The following is a 23,048-nucleotide window of genomic DNA, read 5'->3' on the forward strand; positions in this document are numbered from 1 at the left end:
ACACTCTTCACAATGCCAGGTCATGGGGGTCACTGACTTCCCAATTAATGACATGGGAAACTCCCTTTTTTTCCCTTTTTTCATTTCTCACAACACTATCCTTTATTTTGAAGATTGAGACCAGTAGACAATTGATTGTACTTCTGTGCTTGGGGGTTTTCAGGCATCCAGTGGAAAAAGGTGAAAGAATTCATCACATACTGGAGGTTAAAATTAAAGTGCAGAGAATTTCTGGACTAAAACGTGAATCATTGAAATCGATTTGGAAAACTGGCCATAATAACGGAAAAGGTTCTTTGTGGCTGCAGATAAGAAGCTAGTTCTATTAAGACATGAGACAGAATGTTTGGACTCTGTTTTCCTCACTGCTGAAATAAAACAGGTTTGGGCTGAAGATTTCCACAGCTGCTTTCTTTACGCAAGGGTCTGATGACAATAAAAGCCATTTATGGATTTCGGAGCTTTGCGAAAATCCCTCTCAGGCAATGAAGTTCAAGTGAGAACGAGATTACACGACATTAAAAACACAAACATCTATGCAGAGGGACAGATTGCAAACAGATCGTTGCACTCAAAAGGTCCAGAGACTGACATCTGTCATGGCGGTATTTCCTGTACGACCTCTCACGTGAGCCTAACGACAAGGACTTACAGATTCAGAGGGCCGGTTTCCATGGAGGGGGGCATAGACGACGCGATACTGCAGCACTTCTCCGGAGGCCGGCTCCCAGCGCACGTTCAGAGTGTTTGTGGTGGGGTTGTAAACCTGGATGTTCCTGGCAGGGGTCCGCACCACTGTTTCAGACATGAGCGGGAGCAGTATCATAAAACGAAAGACAGTAAAAGGAGTGAGTGGTTAGAGTGGTTAAAGAGGTAAAGAAATGTACAACTATTTACAAGAGGATTTCCTACGTACAGGTCTAAACACAATAGTAGCAACGGAAGTTTAAATGTCAACCACTACAGAATCAAATTATACATTTCAAAAGGGTCAAAAGAGATCTGTCTGGTTAAATGGTGTTTAAACTAAAACAGAGCCTACTCAATACGGCTGATACACAGCATTTGGGTTAGTCTCAAGAAATCTGGGGAATACCCAAGGTGCATTATGCCCCAAAATAAATTAAAGACATTATATTTTAGCTGCACTCTTTTAGATGCAGTAAATTTGGCAAGACACTGCAGGCAAAAACTTTTTTTTCTTGAACTGGTCAATTTTGAGATTTTAGGCTGTTTGGCTTTTCATATTCTGAAGGTTTTTAAAGAGGGGTTTCTTCATATATTATTCACCTGATTTTCATTCCTAAAAACATGGTGAGAGTTAATTTTATTCTAGCAGTGTTTTAGACAGTATTTTCTGATAAAAACAGATATCCAAAATCCTTTCTGTAAAAACCTTTGACTCTAATATGTGAACAGAATAAAACACAAATTTTAAAGCTTATTACTGCCACTGAATAAAAAATAAAAGAGGTAATTGTGACTTTTTATCTCGCAATTCTGACCTTTTCTCCGAACTGAAACTTAATTTCTCATAACTGTGAGATGTAAAGTCGCATTTCTGAGAAATAAAATTGCAATTCTGAAAAAAATAAGTCAAATGTAAAAAAAAATAAGAAAATGTTAAAAAAATAAGAAAATGTAAAAATTTTGAGCTGACTTTATTTCTCAGAATTGAGAGTATATATCATGCAATTCTGCCTTTTTTCACATATGCAAGTTAAAAAAGTCATAATTACAAGATATTAATGTGCAATTCTGAGATATAAACTCACAATTGTGAGAAAAAAAGCATTATGAGATAAGCTAGTAAAGGCACGATTCTTACTTTATTTCTCAGAATATAATTTATATCTCACAATCCTAAGAATAAAAGACTAAGAATGAAAGAACACAATCCTAAGAATGAAAGAATTGTGAGATATAAACTCGCAATTGCAAGTTATACAGCCAGAATTGAGAGCTATAGTTTTAAAGTCCAATTCTGAGAAAAAAGTCAGCTCACAATTTTGACATTTTCTCAGAACTGCGAGTTTATATCTCACAATTCTGACTTAATTTTTTCAGAATTTCATAGAGAAAATGCCTGAATTGTGATCTTTACACTTTATAACTTGCCACTGCAAGTTTATATCTCATAATTCTGAATTTTTTTTCTCACAATTGCAAGTTTATATCTCAGAATTGCAAGTTTACACCTTGTAATTCTGACTTTATAGCTTGTGAGAAAAAAGTCAAAATTGTTAGATAAAAAGTCGCAATTACGTTTTGTAATTTTTTTATTCCACGGCAGAAACAAGCTTTCATAGATAATGCCTCATTTGCATATTTAAACATTTGTAAACGTAATTTGAAGTCATGACACCATGGCGCATGGAAACACAAAGCCGATGGAACAGGCTTTGGATTTCCAACAACAAAATCCCTGATACAAAACTTACACTTGCATTAATGTGGCACTGTCACACAAAGAACACTGGGAAAACAAAATAACGCAAATGATGGGAAGCAAACAACCACTGGTGGAAAAACAGTGACGCCAACAAAAACCTGTTAGTTTGACTGTGACATGAGGAGCATTGAGCTGACAGCAGTAAATAAGGGTGCTTTTATGTCCTTGCACCTCCCTGGGTTTTCCATTTGGTGAAATAGATTGTTTGTAGCCCTCTCTCCAGCATCTCCAGTCATTACACCCCATAAAGAAGGCTCATTAAGCCCAGACTGGAGTCACATTTAAGGGGTTGCCAGCACATCAGCATTCCTCCCTTGGTGATCAATCCAATAAAAGCTGACTCAAGTTTCTGAGATTCTATTTATAAGTACAAAACTTAAAATGGAAAAGCAAGAAAACTACACTTTGCACTTTCTGGATTTAAATCTTTGGCAAAAGGTTTTCTGTGAATGGGGAGTGTATGATGGATGAGTATGGGAATTATTTGCTTTCCAATCACGCTAAAATAAGAAGCTGCATCAACTCACGTGTTTTTCCAGTCTCAGACATGCGCTTGCCCTCTCCAGGAGCGTATACTGGCACTACTGTTACTGTGTACTCCGTATCGGACAGCAGGTTCTTCAGAACTGAACTGGTGGTGGCTCCAGGAACCTGAACCTAAGAGAACATAAAAAAAAAAAAAAGGGTTGTATTTTTTTGTCTGGTCTCTGCAAAAGTCACTGGCACAATGCTTTGAATGGCAGACAAAATGTTTCTACGCAGTTGCTAAGGTGTATTTACTGCAGTATATGTCTATGCACTTGTCCAAATGGTTGTCTGGGTGTTGCTTGGAGGGTGCTTACTGGTCCAAGTCAAAAGAGCACAACTGTAAGTCTCTGTGATATTCTGGCCTTCAATGTGAGTCTATGGGATTTTGTGCATCTGTTATATTGCTATTAAATCTGAGTCCTGAAGCAAAGCCTGTGGAGAACATTGCTTAAACATTGATAACGCTGAATTTCTGGGTACAATCATTATGTTCTGTTTCTAATTAGATTCGATCATAGGCGTAATTTGCAGGTGGGACGGGTGGGACATGTCCCTACCACTTTTTGCCAGGGTCGATATTGTCCCCACCACTTTCTGAAACATCTTGCGGGATGGATGTATTCTAATACAAAAGAAACCTCTCTAGTTGATCATCAATTCGTTTGTTTGTGTTAAATAATAGGCGATATGGTGCAACAGTGTTCTCTTGGCACTTGTGCACACTGCGCAGTCTTCACACAGATGAGCGCTTCAATCTATCGCTTAACGCCGTTTCAGAGACTCGTTTCGGTAAAATCACAAAGCAAAATGCACATAACCTGTCCCTGCTCTTGATATACAATCACTGATCAACATCTTTGGTTTTCATGAGAGAAAAAAAAAAAAAAATGATACAAAGGTGGATTAGAACCCAGAACCTCTGACATGCTGAACAAAACTTCTACCAGTAGTCCATCAGGACAATCTAATAATAAATCAAAATTTCAGATGCATGAACGTCTAAAAATGAACACCTTCCAAACAGCATACATTTCTTCAAATAAAAGCATTTGCCAAATGCCTAAATGTAAGTACCCTCAAAGGATAGTTGAGAAACTGACTTTCTGTGCACCTGCTTTTAGCCATTAAAGTTACGGGTCAAATTGACCGACTAACATAACAATCGTGACAAACATTCCACAACACCAGGCATGTTCATGACCCTAAATGAGAAAAGTCACATAATTTCAAGAAAAACATCTTAGTTTCACCAGTATTTCTGACGGTTCAAAAACGTGTCATGGGTCAAATTGACCCGAACATGAAATAATAGTTTAGAAGGTGCCATGGGACGTACCATGTCTTCTGCGCCCCCTGTGACGGGCTGGTAGTAAATCCTGTATTGCCGTACGCTCCCCTCAGCCGGCTCCCAGCGCACATTCAGAGTGCTGACCGTGGGGTCCGTGACCTGCAGGTTTCTCACACTGCCCAGTGGTACTATGGGAACACACATAAAACTCTATTCAGCATGTCAACAATGACCTCATTTATGTAATTTACATACTATCTGAAAATGTAGCTAGGTAACCAACAGGTCCTGTGAATGTGGTAAAATCGTGTGTTGGTCACCTACATGTCTTTCCTTGGCCAGAAATGTCTTTGACATCTCCACTCGCGTAGATTGCAGCAACAGTGATGGAGTAGGGAGTATCTGGAGTCAGTTTCTGCAGAATAACGGTGTTTTTCTTTCCTCCAATCTGTGTCTGTGACAGAGAGAATGAATTGTATTTATTGTGGAAATTCGTTTCTGAAATTGGTAACACTTTACAGTAAGGTCTCATTAGTTAATGTATTAACTAATATGAACTAACAATGAGCAACACATTTGTTACAGTATTTTTTAATCTTTGTTAATGTTAGTTAATAAAAATTTTCATATATCATGTTAGTTCACAGTGCATTAACTGATGTTAACAAATACAACTTTTGATTTTAATCATGTATTAGTGAATGTTGAAATTAACATTAACTGAGATTAATAAATGCTGTAGAAGTGCAGTTCATTATTAGTTCATGTTAACTAATGTTAACTAATGAAACATTATTGTAAAGTGTCACCAAAATAATCCCGGCCCATTCCTCAGCTAGATAAAGCAAACCAACAGCACTTTTACTGCAATGCATTTACGTTTACATTTACTCTGAGTTTGAAGCGATGAATTTTCTTTGGTAAACAGCATGTCACTGATAGAACTTTCGTTTTTAGCCCAGAATATTCCATTAAATAAGCTTAAGCAATCCTCAGCGATGCTGGATAACCGCATTAATGTCAAGAACAGCACATCACAAATATGATTGCAGATAGGACTGTTTTTCAGCGAAGCAAAACAGTGTGCAGTTTTATGCTGTTATTTCTGTGACTGCTGCCAGTGTAAATCTGCCTTCTTGATGAAGAAAACAGAAGCGGAAAAAATCACTGCAATGATTTTAGTACAGAAAAACAACACCTCTGCACCCACTCAGATACCATTAAAACATGGAAAATATTAATATGATAGCTGATGCTGAAGACAAAAACATCTTAAAACAGCCTAAGACTTGCAGGTCTCCAAGCCTGGCCTGGTTTGTTGGTTTGAGAGTGGTTTTGGGCAAAGTGCCAGGCTGAAAGAAGTCTCTTGTTCACTAAGGCTGCATTTAATTGATACAGTAATAAAAGTCATATTGTGAAATATGATTACAATTTAAAACAGCTGTTTTCTATTTGAATGTATTTGAAAATGTAATTTATTCCTGTGATCAAAGCTGAATTTTAAGCATCATTACTCCAGTCTTCAGTGTCACATGATCCATCAGAAATCATTCTAATGTGCTGATTTTTGCTGCAAAAGAGCACCATTTACTTGAAATAGAAATCATTTGTACAATTATAAATGTCTTTACTGTTCATTATTGCTGAAAAAAGTATTAAATTCTTAAAAAAAAATTGTACTGACCCCAAACCTTTGAACGGTGCAGTTTTTATAACCTCAATAATTGAATAATTCATTAACTTTCTGTCATTAATGATTCACCCTCATGTTGTTCCATCTTCAGTACACAAATGAAGATATTTTTGATAAAATCTGATGGTTCAGTGAGGCCTACATTGACAGCAAGATAATCAACACTTTCAGATGCTCAGAAAGCTACTAAAGACATATTTAAAACCGTTCATGTCACTACAGTGGTTCAACCTTAATGTTATGAAGTGACAAGAATACTTTTTGTAAACAAAATAATGACTTTATTCAACAATATCTAGTGATGGGCGATTTCAAAACATGAAGCTTCTGAGCTTTACGAATCGTTTGTATCGAATCAGTGGTTCAACTGTGTATTAACTGTGTATCGACTGCCAAAGTCACGTGATTTCAGTAAACTAAGCTTCGTTACATCATAAACGTTGCAAAATTTCAATAGTTCATGTGACTTTGGCAGTTTGATAAGCACTCCGAACCACTGATTCAAAACAAAAGATTCATAAAGCTTCGAAGCTTCATGAAGCAGTTTTAAAATCGCCATCACTAGATATTGTTGAAGTCATTATTTTGTTTTTTGGCACACAAAAAGTATTCTCGTCACTTTATAATATTAAGGTTGATCCACTGTAGTCACATGAACTGTTTTAAATATGTTTTTAGTAGCTTTCTGTTCATCTGAAAGTGTTAATTATCTTGCTGGCAATAGAAGCCTCACTGAGCTATTGTATTTTATCAAAAATATCTTAATTACGGGTGTGGAACGACATGAGGGTGAGAAATTAATGACAGAAATTTCATTTTTGGGTGAACTAACCCTTTAAGTTTGAACTCTTGAAGTAAACATGCACAAGATGAGACAAGCACATTCATTCTGTGATTCATGTATTGGATAAGTAAATGAAAGGTATATGCGCAATTTATTGTTCAAAACAAATTTCTAGGGGTTCAAAACATTTTGTTATTATCACTTAAAACACATTTAGAAGCAGTCAAAACAGCACAGTTAAACAGCACAGTTACTGTTGGTGCTGGGAAAACATTCGTAATTTCGTTTGTTGGCACTAGTGGAAATGATACACATCTACAGGTGATTCAGTCAGCCAGATAATATCAACAAAAAAAAATGTTGAAATGTTCCTTACAGATTGTGATCTTCCTCCTGCAACCGGTATGTAGGTAATCCTGTAGTTTTGGACTCGTCCAGGAGCATGATCCCATTTGGCAGTGAGGGAAGTGGTGGTTGCGTTGAACACCTGGAGGTTTTGAGGAGGTCCACTGGGAGCTATAAGAAAAAATATTGATATTTCAGTTTTGCACTCTAAAACATAATTATATCCATATGCCAGCCAAATGTCAAATGTTGTATCTGGAAAATAACAGACTCACCAGGTGTAACAATTTTTGACACTGAGTACGGAGAGAAAAAAAGTGTTTGTCAAATTCACATGTGGTGGCTGAAGTACAGTCAATGAAAAAACTCAAGTTAATTATATGGATTTTGTGGTTTCTTACATGTGCGCTGACTGCCTAAAAGATCTTCGCTCTCAGACTCATCAGGGTAAATGGCAGTGACAGAAACGTCATAGAGGGTGTCCGGCTCCAGGTTCTGCAGAACGGTAGTGGTGTCCTCATTGCTCAAGATATCCTGAGGAAGAGTGTGGTGTTAGACTCATACAGTACTGTACATCTGTGTGTAACATGTAATTACCATTAACCAAATACTGAGATACAAACAAAACTATTGCTACTTACTATTGCTAGATACTAACAATCACTATTGCATGCAGCGGTGTAAAAAGTACTGAGAAATCGTACATGTAATGAATAGATATTATGTCAAACATTTTACTCAATTAAAAGTACCTACCACATACAAAAAATACTTGAGTGAAATCAGAGTTATTATAGTTAACTAAAATTAGATCTAATACTATAAAAGAAACATATCAGTTGCTTGAAATAAAATAACGTCAACTGAAAAAAAAAAAATTATAAAATAAAATAGATTATTAAAAAAAATCAGTTTAAGTTGATGGACTAAAATAACTAAAACTGAAATTAAATTTAATAAATACTATATATATATATATATATATATATATATATATATATATATATATATATATATATATATATATATATATAAATATATATATTTTTTTAAAGTATGAAAATGACAAAAAGACTGCAAAACTACTGAAAGTGAAAGTAAAATATATACACATTTAATTGTACTTAAGTATTTAAAAGTTAATAAATTAAACAAATTTTCTTAGCTTTTGAAAACAAGAAGCAGTAGATTTTCTCACTTTAGTATTTTGGTGTATTTTATAATATTTATAATATTTTTAAAAACTTTGTAAAGAAACCTGTCAAAAATCACTTTTCTCCTTATTGTTCTGACTATGAAACAGCAGATGTTCAACTAAAGCCAATATCCTGTAACCTGTTACCTGAATATTTTCAGCTAAAATTAGCAGCAGCGATTTTACAGTGGTATGAAATTTAAATATAGTTATTTTTAGACAAATATTCAAGACTAATCATGAACCATGTAGCAACGGTTATTATAAAAGCACATTATAATAGTTCAGAGTCTCTATCTGAAAAGACTAGTTGACCCAAAAAAGAACATTCTGTCATCATTTACTCACCCTCAACTTACAAAGTTGAACTATCTCTTTAAGAATAGCAGTGAAGTACTATTATGAATTTTCAGGAAGGAGATTTATTGATGAATCAGAACTCAAGTTCAGTCTCTGATGTCTTACATATTGAAAGTTGCTCTCTCCACTCTTGGTCCAGCCGATGCGGTAGAGAGCGACATCAGGAGCGCCGTGCTCCCAATGAGCCCTGAAACTGGTCAGGGTCACTTGAGAGAACCTCAAGTTCTTCGGAGCAGGAACAACATCTAAACCGTCCAGGAAGAGAAGTTGAGTTTTGGGTTACAATAAAAACCATGAAACATTTAAAAATCAAGTACTAGGCCAGATAACAGAGATTTACACTATTACCTGTGGTGGCTTGGTTAAGCATTGGGTTTCCGGTGCCAGAATCATAAACCGGAGTCACAGCCACATCATATTCTGTTTGGGAAATGAGATTATCCAGTCCTCTGGACGTAACATCACCGTCAACTTCAAGCTAAATTGAAATATGAGAAGTGCAGTTATGGCCACACAATCCACAGCAAAAAGAGTCGGCAGCAGCAGGAGGTCAAGGTTTGGCTGGTTAGCATAGTCAGTTAGCTGAGTAGATTACTTACAAATGATACATCTGAATACTGATTCCAAATTTCATAGTCAGTAACACAAACTGTTAGATTAAGATAAGGTCTGTGGTGACCAAAAGCTCACCTTTTATTCTATAACACAAAATACAGTAATACCACCTTGTGGTGAAAAGATTGGTTCCTTATAAGTGTGTAAATGGGACTACAGAGTAGGGCTGGATGATTCATTGAAATGTAATCGAAACCAAAATTCAGACTGACGTAATTTTCCCATGTCAGCTATTTTGGGTTTTTAATCCTGTGAATACTTTATACTTAAAAACATACTACCGCGTGTGTCGTCATATGACTCCGCCCCATCCAGTCAGCGGCATGGAAGCAACATGTAGGCAAATTCAACCGCTGAGTCAACACACACAGGCAGCGTGCGAGCCTCGAAGTGAAATCAATATCGCTTGCGTCCTCACAAAAGTTTTCACTTGTATGTTTAAAGGCTGGCATGTTTGAACATTCGAGTGATTTTTCACTATTCAAGAACAACAATATGAAAAACACCTCACTTCAGCGCTCAAGAGCTGTTTTCTGTGACACAGAGAGCCGAGCCGCGCTGTGTCTCTGACAACACGTGAGCCCTGAAGTCAGATCACTTTCACTTGCGTGTTCACTACACTTTGTCAATTGTATGTGTTTTAAAGGGTTAGTTCACCTAAAAATGAAAATTCAGTCATTAATTACTCACCCTCATGTCGTTCCACACTCGTAAGACCTTCATTCATCTTCAGAACACAAATTAAGATATTTTTGATAAAATCTGATGGCTCAGTGAGGCCTGCATCGCCAGCAAAAACACTCCCTTTTTCAATGCCCAGAAAGCTACTAAAAACATATTTAAAACAGTTCATGTGACTACAGTTGTTCAACTTTAATATCATAAAGCAATGAGAAAACTTTTTGTGCGGCAAAAATAACAAATAGGGACTTTATTCCACAATATCAGAATCAGTGGTTCAGAGTGCCAAAATCACAAGGTTTCAGTAAACGGGGCTTCGTTACGTTGTAAGTGTTTTGAAACTTCAATAGTTCACGTGACTTTGGCAGTTTGATACACACTGAACCACTGAATCGAAACAAAATATTCGTTAAGCTTCGAAGCTTCATGAAGCAGTGTTTTGAAATCGCCCATCACTAGATATTGTGGAATAAAGTTGCCATTTTGTTATTTTTGGCATACAAAAAGTATTCTCGTCACTTCATAACATTAAGGTTAAACCACGGTAGTCACACGAACTGTTTTAAATATGTTTTTAGTAGCTTTCTGGGCATTGAAAAAGGGAGTGTTATTGCTGTCAATGGAGGCCTCACTGAGCACAACTGATTTTATCAAAAAATATCTTAATTTGTGTTCTGAAGATGAATGAAGGTCTTATGGGTGTGGAACGACATGAGTGTGAGTAATTAATGACATAATTTTCATTTTTGGTTGAACTTACCTTTTAAGGCTTGTACAGACATTAGATCGCACGCATAGACAGGAATACAGAAACTCGTTGTCAACTCTGTCCTGTGATTTATCACTAAAGTAGCTTAGAAACGAATTCACACGCAATCACTCTCTCATTAATGCATTCAAATAAATGCACTGGTACTGTGCTAATTTATCTGTATCTGATTTACAATGAGCAGAAATCTGTAAGAAATGTAACGAACCATAGATAAAATGACTGCTGAAAGTGAGCTATTATGTCTGAGCACTCTTTCATTAGGAAAAAATACCTTTAACAGTTGCATATTTACAGTACAAACCTTGTCAGTGAACTATTAGGCCAAAAAAAAACAAACATTTCAATTAATCGAGATTTTGATTCATATCGTCATATCGTCCAGCCCTACTACAGAGGTAGCACTGGCCGGTAGGTGCTGTAATTACAACATTCTCTGGGGAAAAAGCATCTTTATCTACTGACAACCAACATAAAGCAATATATAAAGAGCAAATATTTCTATATAGAGAAGATAATTCCAGCATCTCTGCAACCATACATAGGACAAGCGGTTTGGAGAACGAATGGATGGATAGTTGGTGTTTTACCAGGAGAGCTCTTAAAAATCAACAATGGAGTTACATTTTTCCCTGTCTGCTGCCTTTGATGTGACATCTCATGCACAGACAGGATACTCGCTAGTGAAGGGCTTGGGACTGTGTGCGTTTTTGGCAGAAAGCTAATGGACAGCTCTGTTCAGGTTTTTATTGATCTCCTCATCAAGCACTCACAGTTTGGACAGTCAATGTGGCAGCGCATGTGATGGATTGACATTGAGAGGAACAACGGTGTCTCAATAGCACTTAAAGTTCCTGCAGAATCTTGATCTTTGATCCAGTACCGGATCATCCTCATCATCTGTCAGGTAACAGGAGCTGCCACCATCTGCCAGGCTTCTCAGGCTTCGATCCACCTGGGCCCACATTTGTGTGCATGTTTGTTTCATCTTTTCATCCCAGAATGAAGAGTTATGAGCAGCATTAAGTCATGATTAATGTCCCAGGATGTGGAGCAGCGCTGATGCCAAAACTGCCACTGAGAGTTAAAAAAAAATCATAGGGAAAAAAACCCAACCATAAAACACACATTCCAAAGCAGTGGACTGCTGCATGCCACTCAAAACTCCATCTTTTTCTGTCGGCTGTCTGTTCTCGCAATCTTTGGTAGATGATCACCGTAACCGAAGCCCTGGAGAGCAGCTGTACTCTCTCGGCAGCTGCTGTCTCCACTGAATTGTGTAACGTAATTGCTGATATGTTAAAAGGTCCCAAATACATCAACACGAGTCTGTTTTTTGGTTTTCTGCCTGGATGCGTTGTGTAAACAGACAGGAATCTTTCCACAGGAAGGCTTCCACAGTGACCCAGGAACGCTTTGCACAATTGAAAACAAGATTGTTGTTTAACAGCTGATAAGCTGTCCACACAATTAATCCCAAGTGCAGCGCTACTCAAAACACGGACAGCAGGCAGCATACGGCCCGTCCAACCCGCATGTGGTTCATCAGATAACATAGATATTACATGAAAAAATTACTTTTTATTTTGACTATTAGATCATCAAAACCCTCTTACTGAAACTTATTGAAATGAATGCCATTTATGCTTTCTCAAACTGCGGACCAGTGATTTTTCTAAAAAAAAATTATTGGATTCAGTAGTTGAAGCTGTTTTGGAAAATTCTGATCTTAGAAAAGAATTACATTTCATTTAGGTAGCAACCTTCTTTTGAAACAACACCAATGTTTATGGTAACATGATAAATTACTGTAAAAACTAAATGACTCTAAAAAAACCCTCACATTTCAGCCTAATTGGCCTGAACTCTCTGACAGTAGGTCAGACTTAAAAGCATAAATACAGCGGTTACCCCAGTTATCTGTGTAAACAATATCCGTGTCCACTTAATTAGGCATCATACGGAGGTAAGATGGAAAGAAAATGCCATCAAAACTTTTCTGAAGACAGTCAGCTCCCTTTAGATATACATTCATTTAATCACAAATCTGGTGAAGGGCCAGTTTCTGGTGATGAGTTTGCAGGTATGGGTTATGTCCTTACCTCCTTCACCTCTCCATCCTCTGGCTTGTAAGTGATGATGTATTTACGAACGGCGCCGGGCGAAGCATCCCAGTCCAGCTGCATGGTGCTGTGGGTAAAATCCATAATCCTCAACTCACCGGATGGAGGAAGAGGCACTATAGACGGGAGAGATTTAAAAAACAAAAACAAAAAAAAAACAGACAAACAAACGATGAGAATCTGATACGCTGCAAAACATCCCTGCTGAGGGGAAGAAAGCCCTATTGCCACCTACGGGTCACCCCCTGATCAGTGAGAGGGTCACTGGCGTAATTGCCGTGCAGGGCGAAGATGGAAACACTGTAGGCCGTGTTGGGACGAAGTTTCTTCAGCTGGACATCAGTAACTTTTCCTTTCACACGCATCTGTGAAGGTCAACCACATCACAAATGAAAGGGATGGTGGACTTATTGATGGAAGAATCGCTTATGACCGCACTGAAAAGACCAGCATGAATTTCTAAGCTTGTTTATGGTGGTCAGTGCTGCTTTGAGGAGAGATATGAAGGATGAATCAGGATTTTTATTGTTAACTAAAACCATTAAAAAAAAAAATTTCATTATTTGAAATAAAATAAACATTAACTAAAATTAAATCAAATATATATATATATATATATATATATATATATATATATATATATATATATATATATATATATATATATATATATATATATATATATATATATATATATATATATATAAATATTTATTTAAAAAAAAGTATTTTAATTTCTTATTTTTGTTTAGTTTAAGCTTAAGTTTTAAAATAAATAAAACTAAATAAATTAAAACTAAAACCTATATAGACATATTAGGGATGTGCGATTATTTAAAATCAAGTTTAGATTTTGGCTTCCAATGATTATTAAAAAAGAAAAAAAAAACGATAATCAAGATAAAAACCGTTATTGTGCCGCATTCCTGTGCACTTTTGCTCCTCTTTAAAAGCCGAACTTCATGTGCAAATTAATAAAACCATGTAACATGATTTTCATAAAATGGGATGTGCTTGATATTAAAAAAGTTATTAAAAGCACAAAACCGAACTGGATGTGTATCAGTATATTGAATCAGTGCAGTTGGTCTTAAAGTGACAGCAGCCTAATATTCCAGCTGTTGTGTGTCTTTAATGTCATTAAACCAAAGAACATTTGTAGCTTTAATAAGAATCAAAGCAAGTTTAATTCTTATAGTGAAGACTATGCTGTGTTTTATATTACATTTGATTATTAATTTCTGTAGCAGGCTGTTAGCTAAATACTTATAGACTTGCATGAAAAACTTAAAGCACTGTTTGTTTCATTTGTATCTTTTTTTCCTATTGTATTTGCCCAAGTGTTTGTAATTTGCTATTTTGTTTTTATTGTATTACTGACTGTTTATTTATTTTCAATAATTTGACTAAAATAACACTGTGCAGAACACAGTTTACATGGCCAAGATGAGTCTCAGAGGTGGAGCGAATAACATTTGTAACAAAGAGTTAAAAAATTGGCAGCATTTTTCTTTCTTTAGAAAACAGACAGATCATGGCCAAGAAAGTAAATAGGGTTCATTTTGATTTCCTCTTGACTTTGATCAGAATCCAAAACACAACACATGCTGGTCTTTTCAGCAGGGCAGTTTAAGCACAAATACTTGTGAATCCTTTATATAGTTTTCTATAACAGTATAGAGACTGATTTCAGTCTTGACTGATAAATTTTCGCACACAAAACCACAGAGACACGTATTTTGCACCTAACAAGCAAGTACTTATTATGCCCTTTATTTATTTCTTTATCTCTGCAAAAAATATATGTTCTTACTTAGTTCTTACTTTGTCTTGTTTTAATAAAAATAGCTAAATATTTTTTAAATTAAGAGACATTTACTGAAGAAGCAAAATCACTTAAGATATTAGGTCTTGTTGTCTGAGAAATGTAAAATTTTCTGAAAAAAGTATAAAAACTAAGCATATTCTTTCTTTCTAATGAAAAAAAAAAAAAAATAGTGGAGCAATTTTGAAACATCTGCGCTCTGAGACAAGCCCTGTGGACATCAGATTCTAGCCAGAACTGACGTCGAGACCTCTGGATCTTCCCACTATGAGAAATACTTGAAAGAAAACCTGTGCTAAAAAGCCCCAAAGTGCTAATGAGCTGATATTTTCCAAAAGCTGCAATATAAAGGATGTTTTTGAGGCCATTAAATGTAGACCTACCACCTGTGGTATCTACAATATCTCCAAAAATGCTTTCCATTTCCTCTTTCTGCACAGTATGTCATGGTTGTTGACAGATTCGGGCTGCATAAGACCACTGGGTTTCCATTAGAACATTGACTCTTCCAGTAAGTCCAAAATTATTTTCATTTACACTTTTTGCATGTATTTTTTAAATATTTATCTTCATATTGAAGACTGCTCTGAGAAAAAAAAAAAAAAAATCTCAGTATTTTTTTACCTGTTTATTCATCAGCAAAAGTTTTTTGAGCTTTCATCTTTTTATCTGGAAAGCTTTTAAGCTTTCCTGAAAACGGCTATTTCTTTCCGTTTTTTGCCCTCCATCTGGAATGAAACACTGTCTGTTGTCAACCCAATTTTTGAAATGTTGACTACAAACACTGAGGTTTTTCAGATTTTCCGTTGCAGCGTTCTCTCCACATTTATGAATCTTTGCAGCCTTTAGCCACTGCCTCTATAAAGTAATTCAGGGGACCTGTTACCACAACTTAAATCAATGCATGGTTGCAAATTAAAAATTATAATTTATTCCTTTTTCTTTTTTAAAAAAATTAGGTTGTAGTAACTCAATGAAATTGTCTTCAGAACTTTAGAAATTAGGCATTGGATTTCTAGTTCCCAGCATGATTTGCATAGGACTGGATAAGAAGAAGAAATGTTGAAATTAAGTGTTAATTTACTTGTTTTTAGTGAAGGGAAAGACCTGTTAGTGTTTAATGCTGTTATGTTTGACATTTAAAAAAAGTTTTTTTAAACGCTACATTGACTCTATAAGCAATGACTGCGCTAATGCCGGTGACAAGTAATATCTTACTTGTTCATTAAATATACATGTTAATAAGCTATGCTAGCATGCACTATGATAGCTGTTGATTTGTACTAAAATACATAAGATTAATTGGTTCCAGGGCTACAAATCTGGTAGTTGGAGTGACTTAATTTTGATTTTGAGTAATCAACATAAAAATGTGTGTTTATACCACAAATTATTACGTTCCTCTAACTCAATGTAGCTTGTTAGTTGAATTTAAATTCCCTCAAAGTTGTCATAACTCAAAAAAATTGATGCAATTGATACAGTGTACAACACTCTGGATCTTTCACTGGAAACTGAAAGTAATTCATTTCCGTTAAACGTTTACTAGTCTACATACAGTTGACACCATTATAACTAAAAGTTTGCTAAGAAGTATTTCGTACTAAAGCAAGGTTGTATTTGGAGTGGCCTTTGACGGCAAAATGCAACAGCAACATATGATAGTTGGAGTTTTCCTACCCATTTGGCAAAAGCTATTTTTTCTTTGTTTTCTGTAGTTTTCTGTATCACTGATTGCAAAAAATGTTTCGCCTTTCTACTGCATAAGCAGCCAAGTTTTACTGAAAGTATCTCTTTAAATCATTTTGCTCCTCATTAAATGTATCTTAAGATATTTATACGGGAGAACAAGACAAAAATAGTATGAAAATTATTTTTTTGCAGTGTGGGCATTCAACGACTGGGACAGCAGGCTGGGCAGTGGTTAAAATGTGTGGCGTCACCGTACCTCCCGCTCCACAGAGGGTTGAGTGGCGTTAAGGGCACTGTAGAGAAGCATGTAGCCTGTGGCCCCTTCGGCCGCTTCCCATCTCACATTCATGGTGGTGGAGCGCACTTTGTAGATGTTCATGTTCCTCACAGCACTGAGAGGCACTACAGAGGGGAACATGACTTTTCTCTCTTTCTCTTATTCATTTCGATCCCTGACTATCCTTTTAAGCGGACTGAAGCTGGAATGGGAACATGGAAGCATTCCAGGTGGAATTATGGATGTGTGACCAGGTGGAATGGAATGCCATGATAGACAATGGTTGGATGACAATGATCATGGGATACTCACGTGATGGAAATGACTGACAAACAGATGTGCAAACGTCAACACATACACTGCAAAAAATGATTTTCTTACCATAGCATTTTTGAACATCTAAACATTCTTAAAGCAAGAAACATTTACTTGAGAATCAAAATGACTCAAGAGATCACATAATTTTGATACATTTTTCAGAAAACAAGATTTAATATCTCATGTCATTTTGTTTCTCAAGTAAATGTGATCTTGATTTAAGAACTTTTAGATATTTGTACTGGAAAACAAGTCAAAATACTGAGTAAGAAAATCCTTTTTTTCAGTGTAAAGACAACATGTATGTACATGAAATAATACAGTGACACTTTGCGGTGCAAAGCAGCAAAGCAGCATCATGCCGCATGAAACACGTATGAAAACACAGTTACAATCAGGGCGCTGTGAAAGAAATGATGATATTAGGGGTAATTCATAATGTTAATTTTGCAGCAAAACAAACATGGCAAAAAAAAGTACAGCAATAGCATGTGTATTAGCAATGTACATTGCGTAGCATTTTAATTGCACCTTCTCATTGACTGGCTAAACATCAGCAAATCCTGGTCATTGTTAAATAGTAAAGATGATACTAAAATATGTCAATATGTATCAATATGTTACTTTACAGTTATATACGGTAAGTCACTTATGCTCAGCAAGGATGGATTTATTTGACACACAGTAAAAAAAAAAAGTAAATATAGTCATATTGTCAAATATTAACTGTTTTCTATTTGAATATATTTTAAAATGTAATTTATTCCTGTGATCAAAGCTGAATTTTCAGCATCATTACTCCAGACTTCAGTGTCACATGATCCTTCAGAAATCATTCTAATGTGCTGATTTGCTGCATTTATTATTATCAATGTTGAAAACAGTTGTGCTGCTTAACAATTTTCATGGAAACAATGATGCATATTTTGTCAGGATAATTTGATGAATAGAAAGTAAAAAAAAAAACATTTATTTTAAATAGATTTTTGCAACTATGTAAACATTTTTGATCAATTTAATGCATCCTTGCTGAATACAAATTTATTTCTTAAAAAAAAAAAAAGTATTTTTAGTATTGTATGATACAATACTTGTGAATGATTACTGTATTTAAATACCACAGTATTTTCATGGTACTCCAAGGTACTTTAACCACATAAAATGTAAAAAAAAACAAGGTATTACAACTAAAAAGTGGTATTACTGCGGTATATAGAAGAGCAGAACCATATCCTCATTAATATGCATTTCAAAAACAAGCAATTACATTTGTCCATTGTGGGATTCAATCTGTTTCTGATTATTTTTTGCTGTGTGTTTTAGCGTGCTGACACATATTGTTGAGGAATTGGTTCTGGCTGTTCTGGTGAAGAGTGAATTATGGGTAAATGCACACTTACATGTGGTCTCTGTGCCTTTGAGTGGGTCACTGCTCTCCTCTCCCACCACCGAGTAAACCTTCACTATGTACTCCGTCAGTGGAGTCAGACTCTCCAAGACCACAGTCGTCACCTCCCCATCCACAAACAACTGCAAAAGAAGAACGGAATAAAGGTGAGAACACACAAGAATAGGACATGACAGTGTTTGAAATGAAAACAAATGAATCATTTCTAGGTCAAACACAAGTTAGCCTTTCCAAATTGTTTCCAGACTTTTAAAGAAGTCTAGATTTGTCCTTATTTGCCCTTTCATTCTCCATCATTTATGTGCAGTGTTGGGGTTAATGCATTACAAGTAATGTGCAGTATGTAATCAGATTACTTTTTTGATGTAACATGTAAAGTAATGCATTATTTTAGAAATTTTAACATTAATTTCCCCATTGACAAGATTTTCTGTCATTTGTGACACACCATTGATGGGTTTTCCGAGCAATCCATGTTTTCACTGTTATAAGGTAGGGGGTGCTATTACATGCTATCTTCTGAAAGCGTACTGAATCTCCGGATCCAAAAATAAGTGAAGAAGCAGAAACAAGTGATAGAAGACTGTATGCTAACGCAAACATTAAACAGCATATAAATCAAAATACCTAACGTTACTATTTGAAATGTCGACCCAGGACGAGCTACAGGACTGTGAAGCTTTGAGGGTGTTGATGCACTTGATCTACTCCATCTATTTTTTCTGCATTATGAATCCGATCTGGATGAAGTCTTTGACAAAACCGCAATTTTCTCAGCTTTTTTTTGTTGATTTTTTAATGAAACTTACCTACATTCAAGTATTGAAGCTAGAATAAAATGTTTTTTGTTGTTGTTGCTGTTTTAAAGTAGAGGTTCTGTTTTTTCTTTTGATATATTATATTTTCAGATATAATATCAGGGGCCATGAAAGTTTTGTGAAATTATCAAAAATGTTGGTGCTGACTTGCAACTTTAAAAAAAAAAATTATGTTGCTGTAATGAATTTTGTAACGCATTACTTTTAAAAGCAACTTCCTCCAACACTGCTTATGCACATAGACCAAATGATGTTAGAATAGTTGCACACTGATGTTTAGCACTTCAGTTTAGAGGCTGGTTCATAACCCTAACCCTAATCGTGAGCAATAGTCATCTTGACACAGATATGAAGTGGTCATACCTGTTGTGGTTCTCCTCCTGCAGTGCTCACATACTCTATTCTGTACTTCTCTACAGGTCCATCAGGGCCGACCCAGGTGGCACGGAAGGAGTAATGGGTCACTTCTGAGGTCGTCAGATCAGTGGGTGGCTCCGGGCCTCCTCCTGTGAGGGGTAATGATGGTAATTAGGGTTTAGCCTTTGACCCCCCACATACTCCACAATTGCACATGTTTACTGTCATCAGGGCTGTTTCTGAACAAATCTGAATCTGACCTATAATTCTGTGAATGAAAGAAAGGTTTTCATGACTTTCCTAGTATGTTTTAAACTTATTTACTGTAGAATTGCAGAGTTATTTTAGAGTTCAATTTCATACTTGTGATGTGTTTGATTAGAACAATGTTATGAATATTTAAATATTTCATAGGAGAGAAATTATTGACTATTTTTATTAATCTATTTCCAAATGTGAATGGACACTGTGTTTTGTGGACACACAAGCCTTGGTTGTGGTAATCATTATTACGCCACCCTTCATTTTCAATGAACACTAAATATTTTTATTGCTGATCTCATAACATTTCAAAAACTCCATCTTCTTATGCTAATACTAAGCTGCATATGTGAATTGTGGCTAAATTGCAGCAGCATTATGTTTATGTGTCGATGGAGTGCTATCAACAGCTAGGTCTAAAAACGCCTTTCCTTTTCTCTTGCTCTTTTTACAAAATTGAGCCCCCGAAGGCTTTGACCTTTCGTGATGAAAGTTTGACTCTCTGATACTTGATCCAAGCACAGACAGACGTTCCAGGCTCCAAAAAAAATAAAAAAACACACAGACTAGAAGCAGCCTAGTCAAGAAATGACCCTGAATGCAATAAACTGAAATAAAGACCAAATACTGTTAAAACTCTTAAACTTTTGACTGATTATTATTATCTTCTGCCATTTTGGGACAGATTTAGAGCACTGTTAGAGAATTACAGTGTTATAGTTCTTGTAATCTCTTGAGGAAATTTTTCTCTTCTTCTAGTATAGCAAAGTAAAAAAAATGAGACATGGGGCCAGTTGGATAAACATAGCCATTATGTTAAGATTGTGTCTTAAGAACTAGTATGACCAACTAACAGTTAATTAGGGGTAATCAGCTAAATTAGACCAATCTAAGTTTTTATGTAACTGATTTATGAACAGTCTTAAAGAAAAAAAAAAATGATGACTAACTTGTAAGACTAGACTTAGCAGTTTATGCAACTGGCATGGTTTCCCTGTAGGAATTTTTGCCATGAACCAAAACAACCAGCACTGAGAAATCATAATATTACAACATTTTAAATTTGAATTAAAACAAAAAGCACAATATTTGAAAATCAGAAAAATGGACAGTGTAACATCTTTTAAAAGGGAAATAACTACAATTTTGAACACTGCAAATGGAAAAAAAAGTATGATACAATACAAAAATATTGACTTATACTGTAATTGTTGATTATTGACAAAATGTTTTATAATCGACGTTTGGTGAAATATTCAGATATATATCAATGTATAGGATGCTTGAGTGTAGTAGGATGACTCAATTGCATAATTTGCAATGCTTGATGAGTGAGTTTTTGCAGCAATTTATAATAATGTCAGAACTCCTGGTAGGTCTGTGTCGAAAGGATTATAAAAATTGATGTATGAGATTTTTACTTTTGGCTTTTACGCTCGATTCTATAAAACGGTCTAATGAACAATATTACCTATCAGGAAAATGTTAATGATGATTATTACAATTCATTTCTTGTCTTTTGTCATGTTGCCATTGCCACAATTTAAAACACAAACAAACAAAAAAACAATAAGTTACTCAAGGCCGTGTGTCACAGTGACAGTTAAGGGAGTTTTAGGTACTCTACTTTGCTTCATAACTAAAATACCCTAAACGTCTAATTGTAGCCCTTATCTTCTTAATCTTTAATAAAAATAATAATTAGCTGGAATGAAACATCTTTGCTGTTCCACTGCTGTCACCTCGATTCTCATATGGATCGCCCACTTTTTATTATCCATTCAATTCCTACTCTACATTTCTCTTACTATCCCTTTTCCCTCAAAAATACTGTAACTCAGCACTGTAAAAGTGCAACACACAGTCTCTCAGGCTTATTGTTTGACCTCAGTAATACCTGGACCCTTGACACTGTTACACAGGTTGTTCGTCAGGTCATCCACAATGTCCAGCAGGAAAGAGAAGTCAGCCACGTTGTACATATGGATGTCATCGGGATCAGAAGCGATGGTTCTCAGCTCATTCTCATCTGCGTTCTTTACACCTGGAGATCAAAGAATGTGTTAAAGTCCATTCTAAATGAAACCAAAGACTTTAGATCAACAAGGACGCTGCACTCATTTAACTTATGAATGGTAGAAAGAAGTGCAACATGCAATACGGCGGAATAAGTCCCGCCTTCTAAATAAAAGAAATAGCTGTCCAGAGGCTGGCCGCAGAGCGAACAGATTTTGATTAAACTTTCACTGAGCATTCATATCAGACCGCAAAGTCTTCTTCACCGAAAGGGGGAACTCGCTCTTACCTATGGCATACAGTTCAATCCCCTGGTCCCGGAGGTTCTGAGAGTTGACCGCGATGTCATCCTGTGACTTGCCGTCAGTAACCAGGACACCGATCTTGCGAGAGTTTGGACGCATACCAACGTTAGGTTTGAAGTTGTTCTGAAGGATGTAGTTTAAAGCAAGGCCTGCGAAATAAGAGAATGTTGGTAATATTAGTCTAAATACACAACATGGCCAAAAGTACATGGACACAGCAAAGTCATATTTTTAAGGTCTCTAAATGATCAAAACTTTGCTGAAAATCCTGTCGCACACAATCTACGTAGTAGCCTTCTGACATCTGATTGATAGTTTATACTTTTTTAGCAAGTAAAAGGCATTTGGGTATAATTGTAAAAACGTCCAACTTCAGCTCATGGTTCACATGTCTTTTTGGTTTGGAATTTTTTTTACTGATTTTTAAATTTAAGAATAACTTTTATTTTGTTAGTAATAATTCAAGATGAACACTTACTGGACTGAAGCAACTCAATATGTTTACTTGATTATCCATACATCATGTGTATCATTTCAGAGAAATCAAATGTGAGTCTCAAATATGATCATCAGGCTTTTGATGAAGGTTTATTTGCTCATCTCTCAATCATCATTATATTGCATTGCATTGTAATGAAAAAATATCTTACTAAGATATATTATATATTATTGAGATATAGAGTGACAACTGGTATTCATATGCATTTTATGTATCAGTTATCTTATTGATTTGCATAACAAGCCTCAAAATTTAATCTTACTTTTGGGCCATATCAATATCAACATCTGCACCAAAATGCATATTTTTCTCAGTTTGGGCCTCCATATTCTCACTTTATGAGCCATAAAAGCCCATATCAAATATGATACACATATGCAATTTTCTTAGATTTTGTCTAAAAGTTCAATAAACTGTTCCATTTTTTTATATATATAAA

General features: G+C 35.7%; 1 protein-coding gene across 5 annotated transcripts in view; it reads right to left on the bottom strand.

The window, feature by feature from the left end:
* Positions 1-23,048, bottom strand: part of col12a1a (collagen, type XII, alpha 1a) — a 95,269-nt gene that overhangs the window by 43,248 nt on the left and 28,973 nt on the right. For 4 of the 5 annotated variants that reach the window (XM_067366756.1, XM_067366753.1, XM_067366752.1 and 1 more), the window contains 16 exons: positions 22,095-22,259; positions 21,687-21,833; positions 19,535-19,677; positions 18,346-18,475; positions 16,607-16,752; positions 13,069-13,198; positions 12,813-12,949; positions 8,994-9,123; positions 8,751-8,890; positions 7,492-7,624; positions 7,366-7,386; positions 7,122-7,261; positions 4,593-4,722; positions 4,317-4,456; positions 2,980-3,109; positions 653-795 (listed from right to left, as the gene is read on the bottom strand). In XM_067366756.1, coding sequence (XP_067222857.1) covers positions 653-795; positions 2,980-3,109; positions 4,317-4,456; positions 4,593-4,722; positions 7,122-7,261; positions 7,366-7,386; positions 7,492-7,624; positions 8,751-8,890; positions 8,994-9,123; positions 12,813-12,949; positions 13,069-13,198; positions 16,607-16,752; positions 18,346-18,475; positions 19,535-19,677; positions 21,687-21,833; positions 22,095-22,259 — 2,105 coding nt within the window. The remainder of the gene's footprint in view (positions 1-652; positions 796-2,979; positions 3,110-4,316; positions 4,457-4,592; positions 4,723-7,121; positions 7,262-7,365; positions 7,387-7,491; positions 7,625-8,750; positions 8,891-8,993; positions 9,124-12,812; positions 12,950-13,068; positions 13,199-16,606; positions 16,753-18,345; positions 18,476-19,534; positions 19,678-21,686; positions 21,834-22,094; positions 22,260-23,048) is intronic. The other variant, XM_067366755.1, reaches the window with a different exon arrangement.

Source organism: Chanodichthys erythropterus, chromosome 18 (assembly GCF_024489055.1).
Source record: "Chanodichthys erythropterus isolate Z2021 chromosome 18, ASM2448905v1, whole genome shotgun sequence".
In the NCBI taxonomy this organism is placed as follows: domain Eukaryota; kingdom Metazoa; phylum Chordata; class Actinopteri; order Cypriniformes; family Xenocyprididae; genus Chanodichthys; species Chanodichthys erythropterus.